The 24020-nt window shown below is 43.9% G+C and overlaps 1 protein-coding gene across 2 annotated transcripts in view; it reads left to right on the top strand.

Annotated features, from left to right (window-relative positions):
* The window catches only part of LOC139215143 (growth factor receptor-bound protein 10-like), a 38783-nt gene extending 16085 nt beyond the window's left edge, over positions 1-22698 (top strand). For both annotated transcript variants that reach the window (XM_070846011.1, XM_070846012.1), the window contains 12 exons: positions 9348-9504; positions 12105-12220; positions 13735-13809; positions 14486-14623; positions 14885-14995; positions 16637-16735; positions 16833-16910; positions 18459-18575; positions 19204-19270; positions 19404-19491; positions 19931-20024; positions 21250-22698. In XM_070846011.1, coding sequence (XP_070702112.1) covers positions 9348-9504; positions 12105-12220; positions 13735-13809; positions 14486-14623; positions 14885-14995; positions 16637-16735; positions 16833-16910; positions 18459-18575; positions 19204-19270; positions 19404-19491; positions 19931-20024; positions 21250-21396 — 1287 coding nt within the window. In that variant the 3' untranslated portion in view covers positions 21397-22698. The remainder of the gene's footprint in view (positions 1-9347; positions 9505-12104; positions 12221-13734; positions 13810-14485; positions 14624-14884; positions 14996-16636; positions 16736-16832; positions 16911-18458; positions 18576-19203; positions 19271-19403; positions 19492-19930; positions 20025-21249) is intronic.
* Positions 22699-24020: the final 1322 nt, after the last annotated feature.

The raw sequence follows: 24020 nt of genomic DNA, 5'->3' as shown, positions 1-24020 counted from the left end.
AAACGAGAAAAAGCCTTTTGGCTGAAGAGGCAGAAGAGGTTGCCCGGAGAGTGATAAATGTGTGACTGGAGGTGATGGGGATCATGGGAAACGAACACCACCCGTGTTAAGAAACATCTCCACTATAATTTAGTTATTTTACAAGTAGTTTACAATGCATGAACTTGTGCTTTGTGTCAGTGAGCGTAGGGCACGCTAATGAGGATGATAACACTTTAAACTAAGATGGTCAGCATTACCTGTTAAACATTAGCATGTCTGCACCGTCGTTCGGAGCATGTTGGTATTTAGCTCAAAGCGTGAGCTTGTGTCTGAGCCTCACAGACCACCATAGTTGTTGACTTTTAGTTGTGTTTAACAATGTTATGACTGTAAAATCTCCCTAAACCAGCCCCAGTATTAACTTTCCTTCTCCAGCGGATGCGTGTGGAACTGTCATGTACTTTAATTCACTCTAATGCTTAAAATGAGCCGTGGCTAGTCTCCGGCTGATTGAATGAAACCCTCACTGATCATATCAGCCATTAGCTTTAGACATCAGTGCTTCTGTTGGCATGCGATGTTGTGCAAAGCCACCTGTAAGCTAACAGCGAGGCTATCAGCTAGTGAAGGTTGTGAATGCGTTTGAGCATATGTGTGCATGGATGTGTGCAGATCAGTTTAGTTAAGGTTGGATGGCTTACACAACAATGCAGGCGAGACCGTCAGGCGTGCCGTGCATTGGTCTACAGACATAGTTGCATTGTATTTGCATTGGCATAGTTTTTATCATAGGATCTCTTTCCCTCCAGCTGTAGAGGTGGAATCTGAACATTCTTCCCTAAGCTTCACTCTTTCTCAAAGGGATACACAGCTTATGTTATGAGCCAGTAAAACTGTGCATGTGCGTGACATGGCAGGTTTATAGCCTGCGCTGACTTTGATAACACAAATTGATATGCCCTTGGGGTATCGTGAACAGATAACATGACGCTTCATCTCTATCACATTACAGAAGAAGGTGCAGGTTAATAATGGTAAATCATATTTAACTCCTTACATGGGTTCTAGTAGCTGTCCATGCCAAAGCTAATTCAGTGCTGAACTCTGATGTTACACGTTTCCCACGCAAGTCGTGGCAGTCTTGCGCCATTCAGTTCAGTCAAGTTACCCCGGCTTTCACAAGGATTTGGTCAGGTCCTGTCTGTCACCGCTGGGCGAATGGGTTTGCTTTGGCATCATGACTGCGGCTATAACGCAACTCCGGCTTTTATTTGTGGCCAGAGACGCAGCATTACTAACATCAGGGATGGCAGGGAGCCCCAGTGGTTAAATAGACCATCTCTCAAGCAGAGGACTCAGGTTCAAGCTCAATGTGTTGGCAAGTATCCACTCTGCTGAAGCAGCTTTGAGCAAGACTCTGAACCCCTTCCAGCTCTGGGTTCACTGTTCTTCAGATGACCCTGACCTCTGACCCCGCCCCCCTGTGGAAAAAGGCTAAAGAAAAAAGGGTTTAATGAAAAAAAAAAAAAAAAAAAAAAAATGGTGTGAAAGCTCAGTTTCTCATGGTTTGTTATTCAGTGTGTGGTGTGATCACAGAAATATTTGGTGCTTGCGAAATTATACAAAAATTTAAAATGGATAACGAACAAAGAGGAATCATGCTGTGGATGTCTACGGTTTGATCGATTTCAGAGATTCAAGATATGGCAATGTGGATCAGTTTGGTCGGTCATCCACTTTGGTCCAGACTGAAAAACCTCAACAAATAGTGGATGAACTGCCATGAAATTTAGTACAGACATTCATGGTCCCCAGAATCCTGATGACTCTCTATCCCTCTACTTTGGTTTATCATTTTTCGTGCTCATTGGCAAATGTTAGCGTGACAGCTATCAAGTTTACCATGTTCACCAGCGTTATTTGGTGTGCTGATAAACATAAGCTTGCTGACATTGTTAGCGTTTAGCTCAAAGCACTGCTATGTGTTAAGTACAGCCTCACAGAGCAGCCAGCGTATTGATGGCCTTTTAATAGATGGTCTGTGTTTAGTGGTTTTATAATAATGCATTATAATGGATTTAATGGTGTCATTGCCTGAAGAAAGTTTTAATAGCTGACAAACATGCAAATATTATTTCTGTATGATCTATGGCTATATATACTGCAGCCGGGGCATAAAAACAAATTTAAGTCTAAAGCTCTGAGTCACACAGTGTCTCTGTTTAGGACTCCTACCTCCCCCTCTGTCTGCGGTCAGCTGATGTACTTCTGCACGCAATGGTCTGCTGACCCTCTGCAATCAGATCAGGTGCATATATGAGTGTGTGTGTGTGTGTGGGAAGAATGAAGATGGCAGTGAAAGTCTGTTTAACAAAGTAAGCTCATAATGACATGGATATATAAGTCCTATTGTTTGAGAGACACCAGGTTACTTGGTTTGAAGGTAAATCAAGGTGCTTTATGTTATATTGGATTTAATCACTAACATGATTAGAATTCACAGGTCTTAATAGGAATGTGTCTGTCTGTCTGTCTGTATGTATTATGATGATTTACAGGACTTTTGAGTCTCTGCCAAGCAGTAAATGTTTTACATGCCACAATTTATGTCATTTCTTAGGGAACGAAAGGAGCTTCTTTGACACATGCTTGAACGTGTTGTCTGAAGATTACATGCGTCATTACTGTCCTACTAGAACTTGATGCCACACTAATACAAACCACACAGATGCAACCAGATAATGATGAACTTGTTAGTGTGCAATATTCAGGTGAACTCATATTTGAGGTAATTTTCTCCCAGTTTGGGAGCCAGAAATTCAGATTGACAGTGTCTGATTGCAACACAGATGAAACCATTTTAAGATTGAGCTTTTGAAATGGACGTAAGGTTACATTTTAATTCCTGAAAAGGCAGTTTGTTTCCTTGGAATTTGTCAAATGAGACCAATGCTATCTTATACATGGCCTAAATATGCAGTAGGCTTTCATTTTGCTGTGGAAGTGGAGATGGAGAGCTTTGTGTTTCCTGCTCAGACAAATGAGATTAAAGATGATGTTCGGATAGGACAAATAAATCGCTGCATAAACTTTTCTGCCAAATCTACTCAAATGTATTTATAAGATTCTGATAATCTGTCATGGATCACTTTCACCAACGCCCACGTGACTTTATTTAGTAAAATCTTCGGCTGACACTGCCACGTGAAGGGATTCCTAGAACCTACGTCTTTCGGTCGGTCACAGCCCCTCTGTGTGTCTGTGTAGGTGTGTGAGACAGTGCCGTGTCAGCGCTGGGTCGTGGGGAGGTGAGCCACTCAGTGAGGCTTTGTGGTGGCGCTCCAGTGGGGTGAAATTGAGTTTGGCCTGTCTGCAGAGCTAATCAGCTCTGTCTGGCTTGAAACCCGACCACTCATGGACATGAAAGATGACTGAAGCTGTAATAGACCGGAGTGGGAAGTCTTCACCGACCAGCATTCAAATCCTGACATTAGTGATGGGTGTGTTAGTCTACAGAGGAAGCCTCCACCAGACAGCCAGCTATCATTTGGAGGTTTGTAGCAGCTGGTATTATAATTTCCACAATTGCAGGATAATGGAAGATTTATCCATTTAATACATTTGTTAAGTAAAAAGATTACACCATTTGCAATAGAAAAATTGGCACTTAATATAATCCTAATGGTAGCAGACTTAAGATTTCATTGTTTTGCCTGCAAGTCCATGACATAAAGTTACATTTAGTTTAACAATGGAAACACAGAGAATTATCACCAGACTTTGCCCTAGTACCCCACGGTATTTTAATGTCTTTCAGCAAATTGTTTTAATCTTATGGACTGATAAAATTAGAATTATCAGCATATGATGTTGCTCTGTAGCAGTTGGATGTGTAAATAGTCAACAGTTTTCCAACACAATCCTCATATGAGCTTCACAAGGTGGTGATATGTCAGTGTTGTGCTCTCAGCTTGTTGCGCTGCCCTCTAAAGTGGCCAAAAATGATGCTGATGCTGCTGTAAATGAATCATTTTTGGGATATTTGGGCCTGCTGGTTGTGTAAGAACTAAGTGCTGCGTGTACTGGCTCCATGTGCTGTATATAGCTATACACAATATAGATTTTGTTAAAAGAAACTTTGTAGTGTCTGATAACTTTCTGTGTGAATCAAAGGTGGTGAATGGTGGACGACTGAAGTAATGCACACAATGAAAGGAAGCAACATTTTCAGCCAAGGCAAACGGTAAACATGTCTCCTACAGACTGCCGCCGGGCCTCTCGGTATCAAATATGTGACCATAGTTGAATCCTGGTCCTGGTCAACGAATGCTGGAATGTCGCAGTGAGATGTGTAACTTCCTGCAGTTCAGGGACGCCTGAAGCATTGTGTGTAATGGAGAGACGGACAGACAGAGGGACAGCACCTTTCCTGTTTTCATCCCAGGGACAATGCCAGCCTTGGCTATCTATAATGCTCACTCAACATGTATGCTAACATCAGCATGACGCACTTGACCTAATGATCATCTGGAAACACACATTTCTGCTCCCATGTTTGCTACAGTTCATCATTTTTGGAAACACACCGTGTTCTTTAGCTTTTTTCTCATCCACCCGGTGGTCATTAGCGTCCTGTCATTTTGCCGTTATACAAAAACTTGACACTCGCTTTGCATGCTAATCCAACCCAGTCTCACAGAAATCTGTAAAGTAGCCAAGAAATGTAATCTAATATCATAGATATGGTCATAGGGAAAAAAACATTCCCTATGACTGACCTACCAAGGCTATGCCAGGTACAGATGAATAGCTCAGCATTTTGATGAGCCCTCTGACGACAAAGCTCTTTGTTCATGAACAGAACTTTCTTTGAGAACAAAAGAAAAACATTAATGGGGAAAGGTACCTTAAAAATGTTGAGCGGACAGTTCGGCCGTGTTTGTACAAACTTGAGGTTTAAAGTGAACAATAAAAGAGATGTTTTACAATGAAGAGTGATGGACATAAATGAACTCCTCCTCCGCTCAATCAAGCTACATCCCACATGGTAACCACTGGCTAGAAGGTGTGAACAAGTTCTGTGTGCTTTGCTTTAGGCTGCTATCTGCTGGTGAACTGAAAGATTATGAAAAATATATTTACTCCAGCAATATGATCAGAACTTAGAAAGCATGTCGTCCTTTGGCTTAGACCGCGCGGTAGTGTGGGCTGTACATGTGATGGTAGAATGAGCTGTCCATACAGAGGGCTGTAGTTTTACTGGCTTGGCATACTTTTAAACAAAAATGCTGTAATCCCCAGTGTTTTTATGTACATTTTCCCCCTTAATAAGTTCACTCTGCAAAGGTATGATTTTTATACTGGAATTGTGCAAAATTGCCAATATTTGCCAAATTTCTGAATTTAACTTCCCTTGGAAAATGTTTGTACTCTTTTTGTAACATGTAAAGATTTTTGATGCTTTGTTTGATTTATACTGGAAGGAAGCTTCAATTTAAAAACAGAAACAAAAAAGACAAATCCTTGAATTGATCAGATGTACTGTTAAAAGAATAAGATAGTAGCCTGCATCGTCCACTCCAAATGAATCAAGACTGCTTTTACTATTGGCAGGTCGTATTACTGTGGAATAGATCTGCTCTGGTCTAAAACAACCATATCGCTTGTGTGCGATTGTGTGGGTGTGCGCGTATGTGTGCCTGTGTGTGCATGTGTGTTTCCGTACAGCCTGATAGGTTTAGGGGCCCATAAACCTCTTGGTCAAGTGGGCCTAACCCTGGTGCAGATTATTGTGTTTGACCCCTGACCCCGTACATACTGTGCTCATATGTGTGTGTGTGTCTTTGTTTATAGATATGCAGGTGTCCATGACCCTTCAGTGCAATATATATATATATATATGTGTGTGTGTGTGTGTGTGTGTGTGTGTACATGTATATGTGTGTGTAGCCGTAAGCAGCATAGGAGACCAATAACCCTGTACATTTCCACCCCTCACCCTCCTCTGGTGGAGAGAAAAAGAAGGAAGTGGGGGAGGGGAAAACTGAGGGGGGAGGAACAAGCCAAGGTGAGTTAAATTTCATCATGTAAAGATAAAAACCGGTAAAAGGAGACATGGCTGGGGATTTTGAGACTACAAACAGCTGTTAGAATGTTAAAGAACAAACACACAAACAAATAGAAACTAATAGAAGAAATTAGAAACAGGGAGAATAATCAGAAAGAAAACGAGGAAAGATTGACGCACAAAAGAAGCTTGTTATCTCTCCCTACACCCTCCCCATCTTTCACATGTGCTCATCACATACATGAACATGCATTATCCTCTCCCCCTTTCTGTCTCACACACACACGTACACACACATACATGCACTCAGTAAAAGCACAGTGTTATACTGCTCCCCAGATGGCTGCAAAACCGCTGCGTGAGACTGGAAAAGTCAAGCTGTAAAGTTTAAAAAAAAAAAAAACTGCTGGAGCCGGTTGTCATAGTTTACATTTTGTCTTCCTCTTTTGAGTGTGTGTGTGTGTGTGTGTGTGTGTGTACACGTCTCATAGTTCTCATGCACACTGTATTAGGGGCCAGCTGGGTTGGCCTCCACTCTACACATGAGCCTGATTATGACTCAGTATTGCATTACTGACATTCCTCCATAGCTCCCTCTTTTCTCTGTCTCTATTCTTCTCTCTTACCCTCCCCTCTTTTTTTTTTTCACCCCCCTCTGTCTACCTCTCCCGAGGCTGGGCAGATTTGCTGAGCAACCACCTCCCCCTCTATCGCTCCCTGCCTCCCTACCCCTCCTTTGACCCCCTCAGCAAAGCCCAAATGCCCGACACGTGATCCGTACGGCTTCAGATCGAATCACCCCTCCGTCTTCTTTCAACTGCCTCCTTTGCGAACCTCGAAGCCGTCAGTGTGCGTTACACATGTTGCTCTGGTCCTAACACTCTCGCATAGTATTTCACATGCAGCTGGGGAGGAGGAGGATGAGGATGAGGAGGAGGAGGAGGAGGAGGAGGAGGAGAAAGAGAAGGAGGATAAGAGGGAGGGGGTAGAAATTTAAACCGTGAGGCAGCTCAAAGAAAATGTCAGTAGATGCATAAGAATAAAGGGTGTGTGTGTGTGTGTGTGTGTGTGTGTGTGTGTGTGTGTGTGTGTGTGTGTGTGTGTGTGTGTGTGTGTGTGTGTGTGTGTGTGTGTGTGTGTGTGTGTGTGTGTGTGTGTGTGTTCAGTGATTGGCTTAGTAGTTTGAGCTTGTTCTCTCTATCCGTGTGCATATGTGTGTGGAGGGGGAGTTGTGGGCGTGTTACAGTGAGAAAGACTGTTACTTTTGGTGCCGCGCCATCAGTAAAAGGAGCTGATGGTGATCTTTTCTTTGGGGGGGGGGGGCGGTTCTGAACGCAGCCCTGAAGATAAGAGTGTAGAGTACGTGACAGGTAGCTGCTCACCGTTTAAAAATCCCACACTGGGTTAATCCAGTGTGAGGAGGAGGAGGGGGGAGGAGGGAGGAGGGAGGAGAGGAGCAGCGGCTCATACCACTCCTCGCAGCTCAGCCTTTATGCTGCCCAGCACGAGAAGAAGGGGCAGGCTGTCTCTCTCTCGCTCCGTCTCTCTTTCACTCTCGTCCTTCCTCTGTCACTTCCTCCCTCCTCCCCCCTCTTCCCTCTTACCTCTCTTGCATTCTCCTTGCCAATCTGTCCCTCCCTCTCTCTCTTCCTGACTTCCTTCCCTCCCTCCCTCCCACCCTTTCCTCTCCTTCTCCTCCTCCTCTCTCCCCCCCCCCCCTCCCCTCTCTCTCTCTCTCGCTCTCTCTCTCTCTCTCTCTCTCTCTCTCTCTCTCTCTCTGTCTCTGTCTCTCTGTGTCACTGGAGAGCGTCTCAGTGTGAAAATGCCATCCTGCTCTCCAGACTGTTGCCTCTTTCAGGCTGTGGAGGTAAGAGACTTGTGTGTGTGTGTGTGTGTGTGTGTGTGTGTGTGTGTGTTCCTTTCTTTTCTGGATGTCCGTCGTGGTGTGTGTGTGTGTGTGTGTGTGTGTGTGTGTATCAGTTTGCAGCGATGAGGATCTTTACATTTTTTTTCCCCTAAATGTTTCTAAAACTTTTCTCAAACAAAACTCATGCGTCATGAAATAGCTTTTTTTATGGGGGCGTATGGGAAGAGAGGAGGGAGTCCTCTGGCTTTGCAGGGGCACAAAGCGCTCTGACGTTGTTTCTAGTTGCATTCGGAGTCTCTCTTAGCTTCTCCGTGTTGGTGCTTCTGGTGTTTTGTGTCATTTCTAGGCCACCGTTGCTGCCGTTTTTCGGTATTTTGTGTGTTGCCACCTCGCGGTGCCATTGTTCGACATAATTTTCTGTACCCCTATCTCGCCAGTCACCAGCTTTGTGTCTTGTTTCATGTCATTTTCAACAGTTGTTCCCCGGTGGTTTTGTGTGAACTGGGGGGCAGCGGACTCCCTGCTGGACAGGGGTGTGCGAGGATACACAAATATATACACACAGTTACGATTTCGCTCTGATAGATTGAAAATGGTCTGAGTCGTCTGCTTGCAGACACTTTCCGATGTTCATTTGCTCATATTTATGTGTGTGTTTGTGTGTTACACTGCATGGGAGAGCGAGTTCTCCCTGGTGTGTGTGTGTGTGTGTGTGTGTGAGTGTGAATCTGCTCATACAGTGGTGTGAAGCAGCTGGTCGGTGGTTATCTGTGCAGCAACACACTCAGAGATGGCAAAATTACACCCAGTTTAAACGCCGCTTTGGGCACTTGGCTGAAATGGCTCAAAATGGCGCAACAATGGGAGGTACTCTGGCTTTGAACTGTACCAGCTCGCTGCTCCAAGCGGTGACATTTTTGAGGACAAAATGCAACATGTTATAAATGCGCCGTGTTGTTTCGCTGTCCAAGTGTGAAAATGCGGTACTTTTCCAACTCTGGATATTCTTGCATGTGACAGAAAACGTGTCATTATGGTTTGTGCGGAAGCAGGTTTACATGCGTATTCGTGGATGTGCGTGTGATGAAGTCTGGTTGAGCTGTGGGCAAAAGGGTTGAACTGAGAGCGCAGGGGCCAGCCGACCTTTCCTGGACATCTTTTCTTTCTTTTTTTTAAAGTGGTTAAGTGGATTGATAGAGTAATGTGAACAGGATTTTTGAAGAGTGGACTTGACCAAGCACCTGGTTATGGAGGTAAATGTACCCTCTGAACTGTCACATTCTCCCTTTACCCTTCACATTTGCAGATTCAAATTCCCGTTCAGGACGTGTCACGCATAACGACTGTTATTAGACTTTCTCCAGCCTGTGAAAACATGACCTTCACTTCTCTTGTAAATGTATTCTCATCATTATCCCCATGTGTTTTCAGATAGTGAAGGTGTGGAGCGAGGATGGGGCCGGCAAAGTGGTGGAGATCCCAGCAGACATGACAGCCAGGGACGTCTGTCAGCTCCTGGTCTACAAGAGCCACTGTCTGGACGACAATGCCTGGACACTGGTGGAGCACCACCCCATCCTCGGCCTTGGTAAGTGTGTGCGCCCAGGCATAGATTTGGCACATGCTTGTGTCTATATTTCTTTTTTTTGGTTCTTTTGTTGCAGGAATGGGTGTAATTTCTACTTTTATATATCTCTGTAGGCTTTGGTTCTATACAATTATGTAGCAGTTTAAACAGGCGCATTACAAGTTAGACTAACCACCACTAATATGATCTAACATTATCAGACATATTTCCCTAAAAGAGCATTCATTTTTGCTTTTTACACCACAAACTGTGATATATACCAGGAAAATATGTCATGAAGATTATATCATCCTTGAGAAAGTGTATGAAAGCCATCCTGCAAGTGAAAGGGGTAGAATGAGTTGCGGAGGTACTACATCCCAGTATGTTTGTCTGTAGTGTGTTTTTAGGAGTGTATGTCTTCTCTGCAGGTGTGTTTCAGTCTCGTCTGTGTCTATACTCCTTTTCTGTGTGTATGTGCGTGCATGGGTGGGGATACTCTTATGTGTATGTTCACTTGGGCATGGCACAAGTGCTTGTACGCCTTCTATACAGCTCGGGGAGGGAGGTGTGGTGGTCGTAGGATTAAGTGTTTTCCATGTTCTACTGGCATGCCTGTTCCCTCCCAATAATTCACTGAGTGGAAAAAAAGGAAGAGCAAAAAAAGAAAAACACAAGACTCATGCTTTGTGTCTGTGTCTTCACTTTTGCCATGTCTCCATTTGAAGCTTTATTTATTTCTTTATTTTTTTTCTCTGGGTCTGTCTTTGTCCTCGGCGAGGCTTTCCTACTCCCGAGTCGTATTTTTAGAGTCAAAGGATCGCTTTGTGCTTTGCTGCTTGATCTGCGTTTCTGGAAAAAAGTGCACTGGAGAGATGGAATGTGAGGTGAGGAGAGGGAGGGAGAGAAAAAGAGAAGAGAGAGAGATGAAGGGAGTGAGAAAGAGAGAGAGAGAGACAGAAAGAGAGATTGAGGGGGGGGAAGGGCGGAGAGGCCTGAACTGAAGCGTCATACCAGAGCTGCAAGGAACCAATCGCAGTTCTCTGTCGGACGAGCCCCTAGCATTTCTAGCCAATCAATCTTTCCTTAACCCTCCACAGGAAATTCCCCTGCTTGCAGCCAGCGCGTGCGCACACACACACACACACACACACACACACACACTCACACACTCACACACGCACGCACGCACACACTCAAAAAGAACTTGGACATTTCCACCCCTAAACTGGAGCCAAAATACTTTTTACTCTTTTAGCAAGAAAAGTTACCACAGTTATATATATACCAGTGTGTGTGTGTGTGTGTGTGTGTGTGTGTGTGTGTGTGTGTGTGTGTGTGTGTGTGACTCCGTGACTTAATCTGAAAGAGAGAATTGGTGCTAAAACCTGGTTGCTATCATTTCATGTGTGTGTGTGTCCATGCAGAACTGGTACATCCTGTCACTATCAATTTCTAATTGGCCTCGCTCTGAGATCATATGCCCTCAGCTTACAGAAAGAAGAGAGCACACACACACACACACACACACACACACACATAGAGAAAGTAACTGGGCCTCTGTGGTGCACAGTGAGCAGGTTCGGCCTGTGTGAGCTCTTAATGTGTGTTTGTCTGTGCCTTGTACTTTGCTTATGGCTTCGCTGCTCTCAGCAATCAGCCTAAATACATGACATCATCTTCCTGCAATGCCCCCACCACCACCTCTTCCTCCTCTTCCCCCCCTCCATCTCCTACCACTTCTCATCTCCACGTTCACCTCCTCCCTCCCTGCCTCACAGTGCTTCTTCTTTCCACAGCCCCTCCTCATTTAACCTCTTACTCCCTTGCTCGTCTCTTAGTAACAGGCGATTTGTTCTTGCTGTGTCATTGTATACAATAGTATAAGTGGTGACGTAATGGTGAATAAAAGAAGTGGGTAAACTAGGACCTCCAGTTTGTGATCATTTTAACAAAGAAAGCCAAGGACAATCTGAACATAAGTCAGTTCTGCTCTTAGTAAGGCAGGTTTATGTGTAATTTCAATGATCATACAACATACTGTGTATGATGTGTGCCCTGCTAACTATGACTTTTACTATTAATTGAAATCATGGAGAATTATGAGACTTAGAAAAGATGGTTAAGTCTGTTTTATAGGTGTCAAATTCTAATTCTTTGCAATTTATGCCGATTTCCATTGGAAAAATACCCATATTTTAATGTCATATTCTAACACATCAAACAGTTGTTGTGTTACCTGCTGCTAGAGGACATTGTTCAAACCGCTTTACAGTAAACAAGGTCCTCTGATGACAAGGACATCTTAGAATATGCATTTAATATTAAAAAGAGATGAGAAAAAAATGAAGAGAGAAAGAGGGGATGCATGTGAAAGAGCTGCTTGTTATGCAGCAGATGGGACCTAAAAAGAACACGAACAGTGAAACTATAGTTTGAGTGTTTTGTTAAAATGCCTTAATTTCTGAATTGTATTTTTTTCCCACCTAATTTCAATTAATATTCAAATCCGGATCCAGATTTGGCATATAAAGAAGCCCTAAAGCAGTATGAACTGATTTGCAGGATGATGTGAGGATGTGGACGGCTGACTAACACTGTGTGTCTGTGTCCTCATACAGAGAGATGTCTGGAGGACCACGAGCTGGTGGTTCAGGTTCAAGCCTCCATGAGCAGCGACAGTAAATTCCTCTTCAGGAAGAACTATGCCAAATATGAATTCTTCAGGAACCCCCTGGTGAGTCTCTCACATCACTAAAAATTCATTTCTGCGACTGATTTGGGTTAGCACACATCCACACACGCGTTACTGCACACACACAAAACTGGGGTTCAGCCGATTTTCCAGCTTTGATATTTTTGGATTGGAGCTGCTGATAGATGAAATTTCATGCCAACATTCAAAACCTTTACATTTCATTGTTTTAGCCATAAATTACAGGCTTTTAGTGTTTCCAGCAGAATATATTTTTTTCTACGTGGGGTTGCAAAACTTCTGTAGCACTGAAAACATAATTTTGGTTGTTTTAAAATCTAGGCAAAGAATCCACGGCCACATTGGCACCTCTATGAAGCCCAAAGGCCCTTTGAGTTAAAGGCTAATATCACCATGCTAACATGTTGCAGGCATATATAAATAAAGATTGATTGATATCACACTGAGGGGAACATTAGTGACTGTACCAAATTTCATGGCAGTCCATCCAATAGTTGGACAGACCGACATTGAGCCATGTTGCTGACATGGCTAAAAATATTATGTATTGTTCATGTGGCCCTCTGTTGAGTCAAACTCCATACTATAATTGTGTAGTATACTGACCAGATCCACAATTAATATAATTTTAATCCCTTACCAAGACAGACTAAATGATTGTTCATAGTTAATAAAAGCCCACTACTGTCCCAGTGGGCTAGTCGGTCTAATCTTATATTCAGTGCTGTCTTTTTGTCATCTCGAGTATATAGTCTACATCTTGTGTGTAGTGTGATTTAAGCTCAAGAGCATGAGCTAAAATATCAAATGCAAAGCCATTCATCATTTAAAGGACACAAACCTTCCTCTTGACAGCCACCGAGTCAGCATTCGCCGGTTTAGCGTGGCATCTTTTGCTGATGTGGACTCAGCATGGGGGCTCTGCTGTTACGTGCCAGCCGGGTATACAGTGACATTATTGCTGCGGTGATTTAGGTGTGTGTCAGAGCCAGCAGGTGACCTCAGCTCTGTGGTAATGAGCACAGTAAAACACCAGAGTGCTGGCCGCGGCCTGTCAATCACGCTAAGAGTAGCGCTGCTGGCTAAAGGGGATTACATCAGCGGGTGAGATCATACTGCATCTACTCCCAGGCTGGAGTGCTCTCTCTCTCTCTCTCTCTCTCTCTCTCTCTCTCTCTCTCTGTCTCTCTCTCTCTCTCTCTGTCTCTCTCTCTCTCCCCACTTCTCTCTCTCTCTCTCTCTCTGTCTCTCTCTCTCTCCCTCTCCCCACTTCTCTCTCTCTCTCTCTGTCTCTCTCTCTCTCTCTCCCCACTTCTCTCTCTCTCTCTCTCTCTGTCTCTCTCTCTCTCCCCACTTCTCTCTCTCTCTCTCTTTGTCTCTGAGTCCTTGTGCTCATCACACACACACACACACACACACACACACACACAGACAGAAAGAGAGATGTGCATAGAGAAACACTACCCCACTCTGAGCTTGCATATGCACTAAGTGGTTTCTAGTGACTCTCTCTCCCTCCCTCTCTCTCCATCTAGAACTTTTTTCCAGAGCAGATGGTGGCCTGGTGTCAGGAGTCTGATGGCTCAATCCCTCAGTCACAGCTCTTGCAGGTGAGACCATGACTCAGTGAAGAGACACATGCATGTTGAATAGCACACATGAAAGAACTCAATTAATTACCTGACCCCTAATTTAAACACTAATTTAATCCTACATCTGCTCATAATCCTAAACCGAAATCCTAACTCTAAAGCAGCCATCCTGAAAAGAGAGTGACAGCAGGAAAATGCTCTCACTATGAAGGATTTGTTATCTTTGTGAAGACATCTGGTAGTCCAAAAATATGCATGCGTGCACACACACACACACACACACACACACACACACACACGCACACATACACACAGACACACACACACACACACACACACACACACACACGCACACACACATACACACATACACACACACACGCACACACACATACACACATACACACAGACACACACACACACACACACACACACGCACACACACATACACACATACACACAGACACACAAACACACACACTCCCTGAAATCTGTTAATTAATCCACCCAGTGTTGTTGCTGCCAGATTTTTAGGAATACAGAGAGAAAACCTACCTCATTATTCTACTCTCTCGCTGTGGACACAATCATTTTCCTGGAAGTTAGAAGCAGAAACACAAACTTTGGTGTTACGTACATTCATTTCCCCTGCAGCAGTGCTTCGGATAGATGCTGTGTATGTGCTTCCTTGCAGAACTTTCTGAACTCCAGCAGCTGTCCAGAGATCCAGGGCTATCTGTACTTGAAGGAGCCTGGACGCAAGTCCTGGAAGAAACTCTACATGTTCCTCCGACGCTCCGGGCTCTACTACTCTACTAAAGGAACATCCAAGGTGAAAAGTTACTGCTGTATTTATTCTGAAACTGCTATGAAGGAGACTGTGAAGTGGTGGAGAGGGTTTGACCTTTCAGTTGGCACATTTCATGATTGACAAACATGTATAAAATTATCGCTATATCAGTTTTTTGTTCAATTTCAAGTCCTCTTGTTTCTTGTCTGGCTGCAACCCAATTAAATGATTCAGATAAAAACAAGTTAAATAATTGAAAGCACTCCATAATGCTCTTCGTTATGTCGCTGATGATCTAAACAGGAGCCCCGACACCTGCAGCTGCTGTCAGATCTGGAAGACAGTAACATCTTCACCATCATCGCGGGCAGAAAGCTTCACAATGCTCCAACAGACTTCCAGTTCTGCATCAAGGTAACGCGTACAAGAAAACTCTGCAGCCTGAACAATTCGATGAATACGTTGTGGAAGATTCATCAAAATTAAACAAATCTGCCTTTTCCTGCACTGACTAGTTTAGATTCTTTATTCTAATGTCTGGTGATTGGTGAAGAAGTGAAACTTCAACTGTGTCATAAGGCCGTCAGAGGTGGATGACATGATCTTTCGCAAAACCGCTTCATAAAAGATGCACCTGCCTCCCCTCTACATATATTGTTGTGTGTGTTTGTGTTTGTGTGTGTTTGTGTTTGTGTGTGTCAGAGGACCAAGGGTTAAAACCACCCAGTGGGGGGGGGGGGTTCAAACACACACTCAGCACTGTGTGTCCCACTCCAGGAGTTATCTGTGGTGGGTCACCTGCTGATCTGGGATAAGCCCAGTCGGATAAGCCAGGATGGTACAGGGAATCTGGCCCGCCTTACCCCCTCACCTCTCTCGCTCTCTCTCTCTTTCTCTCACACACACACACACACACACTCTCACACACACACACTAGACGACTGGTGTGTCAGATGCTGTCAGCAGGGGTGACAGTGCAGGATTTGGTAAGGGATTTTACTTGGTGGCTGGGGGTGGCTGGAATGTTGCTATGGTGACATGAATTAATTTATCGGTAGGGGTTGCGTTTTAAGGAGCAGTGTGTGTAACGTCCTTGTTACTGATAGACGGACATGGAGAGAGTCTGTGCTGCGATGCTGGTGAAGTCTTTCTTTCATAGATTAAATGCCAGAGGGCACAAAATAAAATAAATTTCATCATTTCATGTCAGAGGTTTCATGTGGCACCAAAGAAAAAATGACATGCCGATAGTCAAAGAGGCCAATAGCCAAGTGTGTCCTTGTCTGACTTTCAAAAACTATTCATGTGAAGGTGTTTAACATGGGGATCATGGCCCAAATCATGTGTTTGATTGTTCAGACATTTCTCCATCAGTCTAAGGCACTGTGAACCCTGTATTGTCTATTGTACCAAACAGTATTGTTAAAACGCTATTGTGTGTAATCATATTAAAGTAGTTACCGCAAATGAATGGTTGAATTGATAAGCATTAAAACACACCCTTGTTCAGTTTAATACACACAGTGGTTTTGCAGCGACATCCTGACTTGGTCTGGTATGACCAGTAGCATATTGCAGCTTAGCTACCAGGAGACAACCTTAGAGAGAAATTACTGTGTGACTGGGATTAAAGTGAGTTTTCTCACTTTATGACTCTGATCTAATTGTGTTACTGTTGTGCGTGACTACAGTATAATTGTCTTATCATTGATGATTATTATTGGTGGCCGCAGTGGTCCATTGTTGGAGAACATGACAAATGCTTGCCTTAACAGTGATCATAAAATGCAACTGCATAGGTCCGGTAGTGTCATACACTGTATTGTACAAGTGCATTTTATTGCACGTAATGTATCACTGATCAACACAAATGACTACAAACCTGTGTTACAAAGCATTAGTGTTCACACTGGGGCTTGCTAATGTTGTCTTTCCTTGCTGTGTCACCGGTTTGAGGGTCTCTGAAATGCCAGAAACCTCAAAAGAGGCCTTTCATGTTGATGATGTGCAGCTCATTAATTTAATGTCCTGCTGCGTCTTCTGCTTGGTTGACAGCCCAGTAAAGTGAGGAGCGACTGTAAGGAGCTAAAGATGCTGTGTGCAGAGGACGAACAGAGCAGGACCTGCTGGATGACTGCCTTCAGACTGCTCAAAGTACCTCCTTTACTTCCATATGTTGTTCACATGAATTCATTTGGAAGTGCTTGCACACGTGAGTTGATGCCATCTCTCTTCTCCTGTGTCCTCACAGTATGGGATAGTACTGTATCAGAGCTACAACGTTCCCCAGCAGAGGAAGTCTAACCTCTCGCCTTTCTCTGCGCCTGTGGTGAGGATCTGCTCTCTGACATCACCTTCTTACAAGCCCGCTGTAATGCCTCCACTCAGCCAATCTGATGATGAATTGAAAACCACTTCACTTTGTGGCTACCTTGTGCTCCGCTCCTCTTAACGCCAACAGGAAACTAGATCACTTTTCCAGTTTGCATAAGAAGGATTTGTTAAATGCTGAAATTTAATTCTGTTCAAGTAATTGCTGCTACTGTTGACCTATTGTTAATGAGGTGAAAATAGTGCTGTGTAGTCAAAGGCTTATGGTCCAGATTCAGGTCAGTCAGCTCATTTAAACAAACAGCGTAACATAACTAAAGTACATCCGATTACTTATTCAAAAGAGTGAACGGTTACATAACGTTCTGCAAACAGAAATCTGATTAATTGTATTCTGTGTTACACCAAAACTAATCACCTCACACCAGGAGGTGTTTTATGCCGTATGTCTTGTTCTTTGTCTTTTAATGTCGTGTGGGATCATGTTGGAAATATGCTTTTTCACTTCACCATGCTCCCTCAGTAGAGCCCAGTAGAGTCTTAAAATGTCTTGTTTTGTCCAACCAGCAGTCCAAAACCCAAAGATTTACAATTTACAATCAAAAAAATGTGGAAGCGCTGGAAGCCGAGAATGTTTGAACTTTTCCTCAATAAGTGACTTGATAAATTATGAAATAGTTGGTGATAAATTTCCTGGTGTTTGTTGACATGTCAGCACTAAATTTAATTCCTATAATTTATAGATTATGATGACGAAACTCGACGTGAATGTTTGCAGAGTTCCCATGGACCCAGATCCTGTTTAAATAATTGCAAATTTTAGAAAATGCAGGTTTTTGAGAAAAAAATACAGTATTGGCTAAAAGAAGTGAAGTATTGTCATTAATCAAAATTATAGATATTTGGTTTGATGTAACAGCAGTTTTGACGAGAGAGGCCATATTGTGAGTAAAAAAATATATTCATGATGTCAAATTTGTACCAATGTCAAAGACTAAATTTAAGTTTTTTAAATCTCTTCCTCGCTGCTGCAAAGAGTTAATACTTGTAAATAATATCAACTTTCTGCAAAGGGAATTTTGTCTCACAGCCAAGTAAAATATAATAAAAAATAATAAAAACGTAACACAACATATGCTTAAAAAAACCCACACACACTCAGTGACCGCATATCATGAAACATGATTACATCCCACCGAATCATCCCCAAGTTAAAACAAGACCATAAAACTAATATTATATGTTAAATATCTTGCAAGCTATGATACTGATTGCTCAAAATGAGCTGCAGTTGTTAAATAGATTATTTCATTACTTTTGTCTTTCCTTTGTTTAAAAAAATTAAATCAGAGCAGGAGAGGCTTATTCTTTTCCTCAGAGGGGCATTTGTGGACTGAAGTGGGTCTGTGTGCAGACAGGATTTGTCATGCCCCAGTGAGTGTGTCTGGCTTGTTTGACCTCTGACCTACGTCTACCCCCCACCCTTCCTTGTGTATCCCTCCCCCCACCCCCACCTACCCACCCACCCTGCCACGTCTCCCAACAGCGGAGTGTATCTGAGAATTCCCTGGTCGCCATGGACTTCTCCGGACGGACCGGCCGCGTCATCGACAACCCCGTGGAGGCCCAGAGCGCTGCCCTGGAGGAGGGACAGACATGGAGGGTAAGAGGAGATGAAACCTGGGGCTTGGATGGATGGATCTTCAGGAAGTGGAAGAGATCTGAATCCAAACGTGAACACATTTAGGCTCCAGTTGTATGATTGGCACAAAAAAAAGAGGTTTTCTTTCTTCCTGAACCCTGAATTCTCCTATCACACTGTTTGTCACAAGACATTTGTAATCACAACAATATCTTTGACCAATATTTTTTTGCACTTTCCAGCATTCCTTTTGTAACGTCTTTAATGGAAACATTGTGCAGAAGCTTCTATCCATTTTAAAGTAATTAATTTTTTCCCAGCATCACTTTTCTCAGTAAATTCAAGTGTGCTGCAGCCACACTTATGTGTTGGCTGAGATCATAGCTCTCATGAGGCTAAAGAAAGCAGATGCTCACTACATTTTTTGGGTTGTGGGTGACTGCAGTGCATTACAATGTTCCCTTACTGTACTAAAAATAGCCAAACCTCAACAGAGTTCCTAAGTCTTTGTGCTTTGAAATATTTCAGTATCCCATGAAGGTATCTAAAGTCAAAGGGAAGGCCGGCCACTGGGAAGATCATTTCAAGGGAGTTTATGGGAGTAATATGTTGTTATCTTATGATAAATGTTGCCCTCTGTTCCACATAGAAACGGAGCCAGCGTATGAATGTCCTGGGCAGTCCCAGCCCGCTGCACCCATCCTCTCTGAGCACAGGTACAGTCCCCTCAAACCACCAGCAAATACAACATTCATGTGCACCGTGTTACTGTTTACTCATCCAGAGCTGGTAGATGCACTGGTGTAAAGTGGTTGTGAATGCACTAAGTCTGAGACGTCTGTCTTTCAGTGATCCACAGGACACAGGTATGGTTTCATGGTCGCATCATGAGAGAGGAAGCCCACAAAATGATCATACAGCAAGGCCAAGTAGACGGGTAAGAACAGTTATATGCTGAGAGGGAAAATGTCTGGAGGCTTATTTTAGGAATTGTGTTTTGACATCATGTTATGTTGTAGTGGATGTAGCTCATGTTAAATGCAGTAGAAAGCAAGTTAAGTGACGATTATTTTGTCAAAGTAGAGGTATATGAAAAATAGAGACGTCACTGCTGGCAAGAAGAGCGAATATCTCCAAAATGTTGGTGTCTAAAAACGGCGTTTTGGCCTGACAGCCGCGCATCTTAGCCCTTTACCCAGCGGATTAAGATAAGGTTCTCAGAGAGTCTCAGCCCCCTCAGCTCACACAGCAGCATATCATCAGGCATTTGAAATGTAACGGTGTAAAAACCACAGAAATTAAGTTACAGTAATGATGTATAATTCATGCTTTTCACGGAGCGGTTTGATCATCTCTCGTTACGTTCTGCGTTTCAGGTTATTCCTGTTGCGGGACAGTCAGAGTAATCCCAAGGCATTCGTGCTCACCTTGTGCCACCACCAGAAGATCAAGCACTTCCAGATCCTACCGGTGAGTCACATGACACAGTACAGTCACATTACACAGCAGGAAGTGTGTCATACTCACTTGTGAAATCCACTAAAACCAGGTACATTGAGGCACGTCACTTGTTTACTTTTTAAAAGTATGACACAACTCACAGTGGGAAAATGTATTCTTGCGGGACAGTGAAATGATCTGGTGTTGATCTGACTAGTTGACTGGCTAGCTGAAAACAACACAGGGCAGCTGCAGACAGTCAGCCCCCCGTCTGCTTTTAACCTGATGGTTTGATCTCTGTGATCACATGTGATTGGTGGCACGCATGCCTGCAACAACACAAAGTGTGCATGGCTGAGCAGTGTGGTGGACAGTAGGAGAAAGAGAACAGGGAGAGCTGAGAGGGGGCACATTAATAAAAGGAGAAAAGCTCAGGAGGACAGTGCTGCTAAATGCTGTAAAATTACCAGATGCCTAAATTATGGGCAATTATACACTTGAGTAACTCTTAAGACACTTAGCTCTTTTTTTGATGTTGTTTTACTACATACTATAAAAGTAGCCCAATTTATAAACAGATGCAAAAGATGCAAAAACCAGCTTTTGTGGCTGGTTTGCATCACCAGCAGACAAACATATCATGTGCAAATGTCAAGCAGGTCCACCTTTTCTGAATGCTCTCAATTACAGCATGTTCTCATAGTATTAAAAACCCCACAAGATTCATCCGGCCTGCGAGTCACCAGCAGCCATTTTCCAAAGCAAACTTTTTTTTAAGAATTTAGAATATGTTTTTCCTTCCTCCCAGGCAGCCATCTGTTTGCATTTATTTTGGTACAGTACAGAAATCAACTTCATTTAAAGGACCAGTTCATCCAAATCACAACACTTGCTGCTGGAGGTATTAGCAACGAAATTTTGGGCCTTATTTGTTGTGGTTCTGAGGAAATTGCCGACACTGTAAGGACATTGTGAGGACCGTATAGGTGCAACAGCTGCAGTAAACTTTGGAAAACTGAAAAATGGGTAATAATAATATCAAGCAACTCTGTGAGGCTATAATTAGGCTTGACGGTGCTGTAAGCTAAACTGACATTTAAATTGACATTTTTAACCTGCTGGTGAAGGATGAAACGTCAGTGGAGACATGACACCTCTCACCTGCAGAATGAGGTCACAGTGATGAAAGCGTACGTGTGTTACTGTTGTGTGATGGCTAACTGTCCCCTCTCCTCCCCCTGGCTGTGGTCTGAAGTGTGAGGAGGACGGTCAGGTGTTCTTCAGCCTCGATGACGGCGCCACCAAGTTCACCGACCTGATCCACCTGGTGGAGTTTTACCAGCTCAACAGAGGAGTGCTGCCCTGCAAGCTCAAACACCCCTGCACCGCCGTGGCCTTGTGACACTCCATACCCCCGACACGTCCGCCCCCTTTTTGCACACCTCTCACCCTGAGATCCCACCACCCCCCATCTGCCCCTCCCTCACCATCGCAATGAGGTCGAGGAGATAGAGAAAGGTTCATTCAAGTTTTGGGGATGTGAATAACTTGGCAGGAGCTGGCATCGGAGGTTTGATTCCCCCTGAGCTCCGTGCTTTTCTCTACCTGACCGCTGTGTGGATGTTTGAATGGGAAGCGTTGGGACGGTTTAAGCGTTGCAGATGGTAGACCCGGCAGTCGCCCAGCTCCTGTGAGGTTGTCATGGAGACTCGGTTGCTTTACCATTGCGGTTTTGACCATTGATGTTGTGAGAACGCAAGACGGCGAAGATCTGTTCAACAGGAGTGCTGCAGGTCTCCCGGATGGATCCCTCCCTCAGAGTCCCTCACCCTTGAACCCCGCGACCTCCCTCATCCTCCAGGCCTGATAAGCTGTGGTGCCCGCCCCACCCTTGCACCTTTGCTGCCGAGGTGGGCGGGGAGCGCCACCCTCTGACTTCCTCATCGATCATCAGGGATGGACGGGAACCTCTCTGGGTCTTAACAAATTTGATCCAGGAGTTTTCTCAACCTGTGCAGTCCAGTCTGGATAAGCTGACACCCTGCCCCCCCTCTCAAACACCCGAGTGGACTCGATGCAGCCTCTCTGCTGTATTCTGTCCCACAATCCCCTGGTGCAACCCCGATCCCGCCTCTTCTCCTCCACAGAAGCTCAGAGAAAAGCCAGGAGAGAAGAGAGAAGTAGCTAAAGGCAAGAAAAGCAGAGCAGTGGCTAAGGTTTGCTGAAAGGACAGAGGAATGTTTATCAGGAAGGCTGTAACAAGCCTCTCTTGTAGAGTTGATTACTTGATGTCATTTTAATGCTGTTTTATTACTGTTGATTCAATGCAGAACTAGTTTTGCACTCCCGGGCGGACAGACGACAGCTGTTCTCTCTAGCTAAATGAAGCTGCCTGCTCTCCGTTCGTCTTCCTCCTCCTCCACTCTGAAAAGCATGCATGTGAATTTCCACCAGTTCTGATTGGATTACAGCAGCGTGGGCGCAAAGAGAGTCACGGCTGATTATGCAGTGCCTTCAGACAGGTTTGGGAAGATCTCGGACCTCCGTGTGGCTTGAGCCAACACGACCATGCTTTGGAAAAAAAAGAATGTGCTCTTGAACCAGCTGCAGCACCAGGAGACCGCGAGGAAGAGGAGGAAGACAGTTAAATAGACTCCTGAAAAGTATGCCCACCCTGAAGCTTCTACCATTTCAGTCCTTTTTTTTTTTTTTAAATCGAAAGGGTTAAATCTGTTGGTGAATTTGTTTTTGAATGTCATTTTCTTTTCCTAAGTCTGTTCTGAGCTCACTGCTTGCACATTTTTATGATCTTGATTTGGTATTGATGGGTTGGGGCTGCCATGTTCAGATCCAGACCACTGTTCGCTCACTCCAGAAAAATCACCAAAAACACTCCCATAACGTGTTTTTTCTTTCAGTTTTAACATTGAACTGAACAAATGACTTGAAATGTGAATCTCAGATTCACTTGCCTTAAGTGAAAACTGAGAGCCCTGTGTGTAAATCGAAGCTATTTTAAAATGCACATACAATAACGCATTTCAGATTTCATGAGGATGGAATGACATCAAAAGTGTTAAAGATTGTGTTAAATGGATTTTTGGAATACTTTTGAATACTTTTATTGGCCTTTTGGGGAGAGTTAGATGTGAAGATCTAGATGAGAAGATCAACACCACTCATGTCTGTAGGCTAAAGACGAGCCAGCAGCAGATTAGCTTAGTTTAGCATTAAGACTGGAAACTGAGGCAAACGGCTATCCTGGCTCTGTCCGAGGGTAACAAAATCAGCCTACCAGCTCCTCTAAATCTCAATCTCAATTAACACGCAGTTAACCGTTGGTGGTTTTACCAGGGGTCATGTGCTTGACTGTTTGCTACACTAAGCTAACCAGCTGCTGAACAGTAGCTTCATGTTTACAATACAGACCACAATGGAAATAAGTATTGGACCTAATTATGTGTTTTAGATATGCGGGACCTGGGGTCATCTCTCTCGTTGTGTCACACTAAAGACACGGCAGTGGGATCAATCGTCTCATCTATCTCTGGGCTAGAGAGCAAATGCATATGTTTTCCAAAATGTGTTTCTTAAAAGTAAAAGTCCACTCGAACAGGCTTCAGAAAACAGATACTGGTGATTCAGCCTGGCATCTCTGGGCCTCTTCACTTGCTGGGTGCTGTATTTATCCAATTTCTGCAGATTCCTGGCTGAGGTGTAACGTCATGCTCGGACACTTCCAGCCGCTGAATGGGAGTTTGCCGGCATCAGTGGTGAACATCAGGTCGTGGTGTCACTCCTTCACAATCAAACAGTAAGGAAGTCTCTCTACAACAGCCATTTTGCCACAGTCACGCAAGGGCAAATTCATGATAGCAGAGGTAGAGCAAGCAATTTCCACACCAGCAGTAGCCTCGGTAGACCAGAATGCCTTGCAGCCATCAGGTGTGTTGTCAAGGGCTGAAATGATTAATTGACAAGTCAGAAGATCAATTGGCAAATATTTGGATAATCAATAATCCTTTT

This window comes from Pempheris klunzingeri, chromosome 16 (genome assembly GCF_042242105.1).
Source record: "Pempheris klunzingeri isolate RE-2024b chromosome 16, fPemKlu1.hap1, whole genome shotgun sequence".
Taxonomy (NCBI): domain Eukaryota; kingdom Metazoa; phylum Chordata; class Actinopteri; order Acropomatiformes; family Pempheridae; genus Pempheris; species Pempheris klunzingeri.
This window is presented reverse-complemented; position numbering and strand designations above follow the sequence as displayed.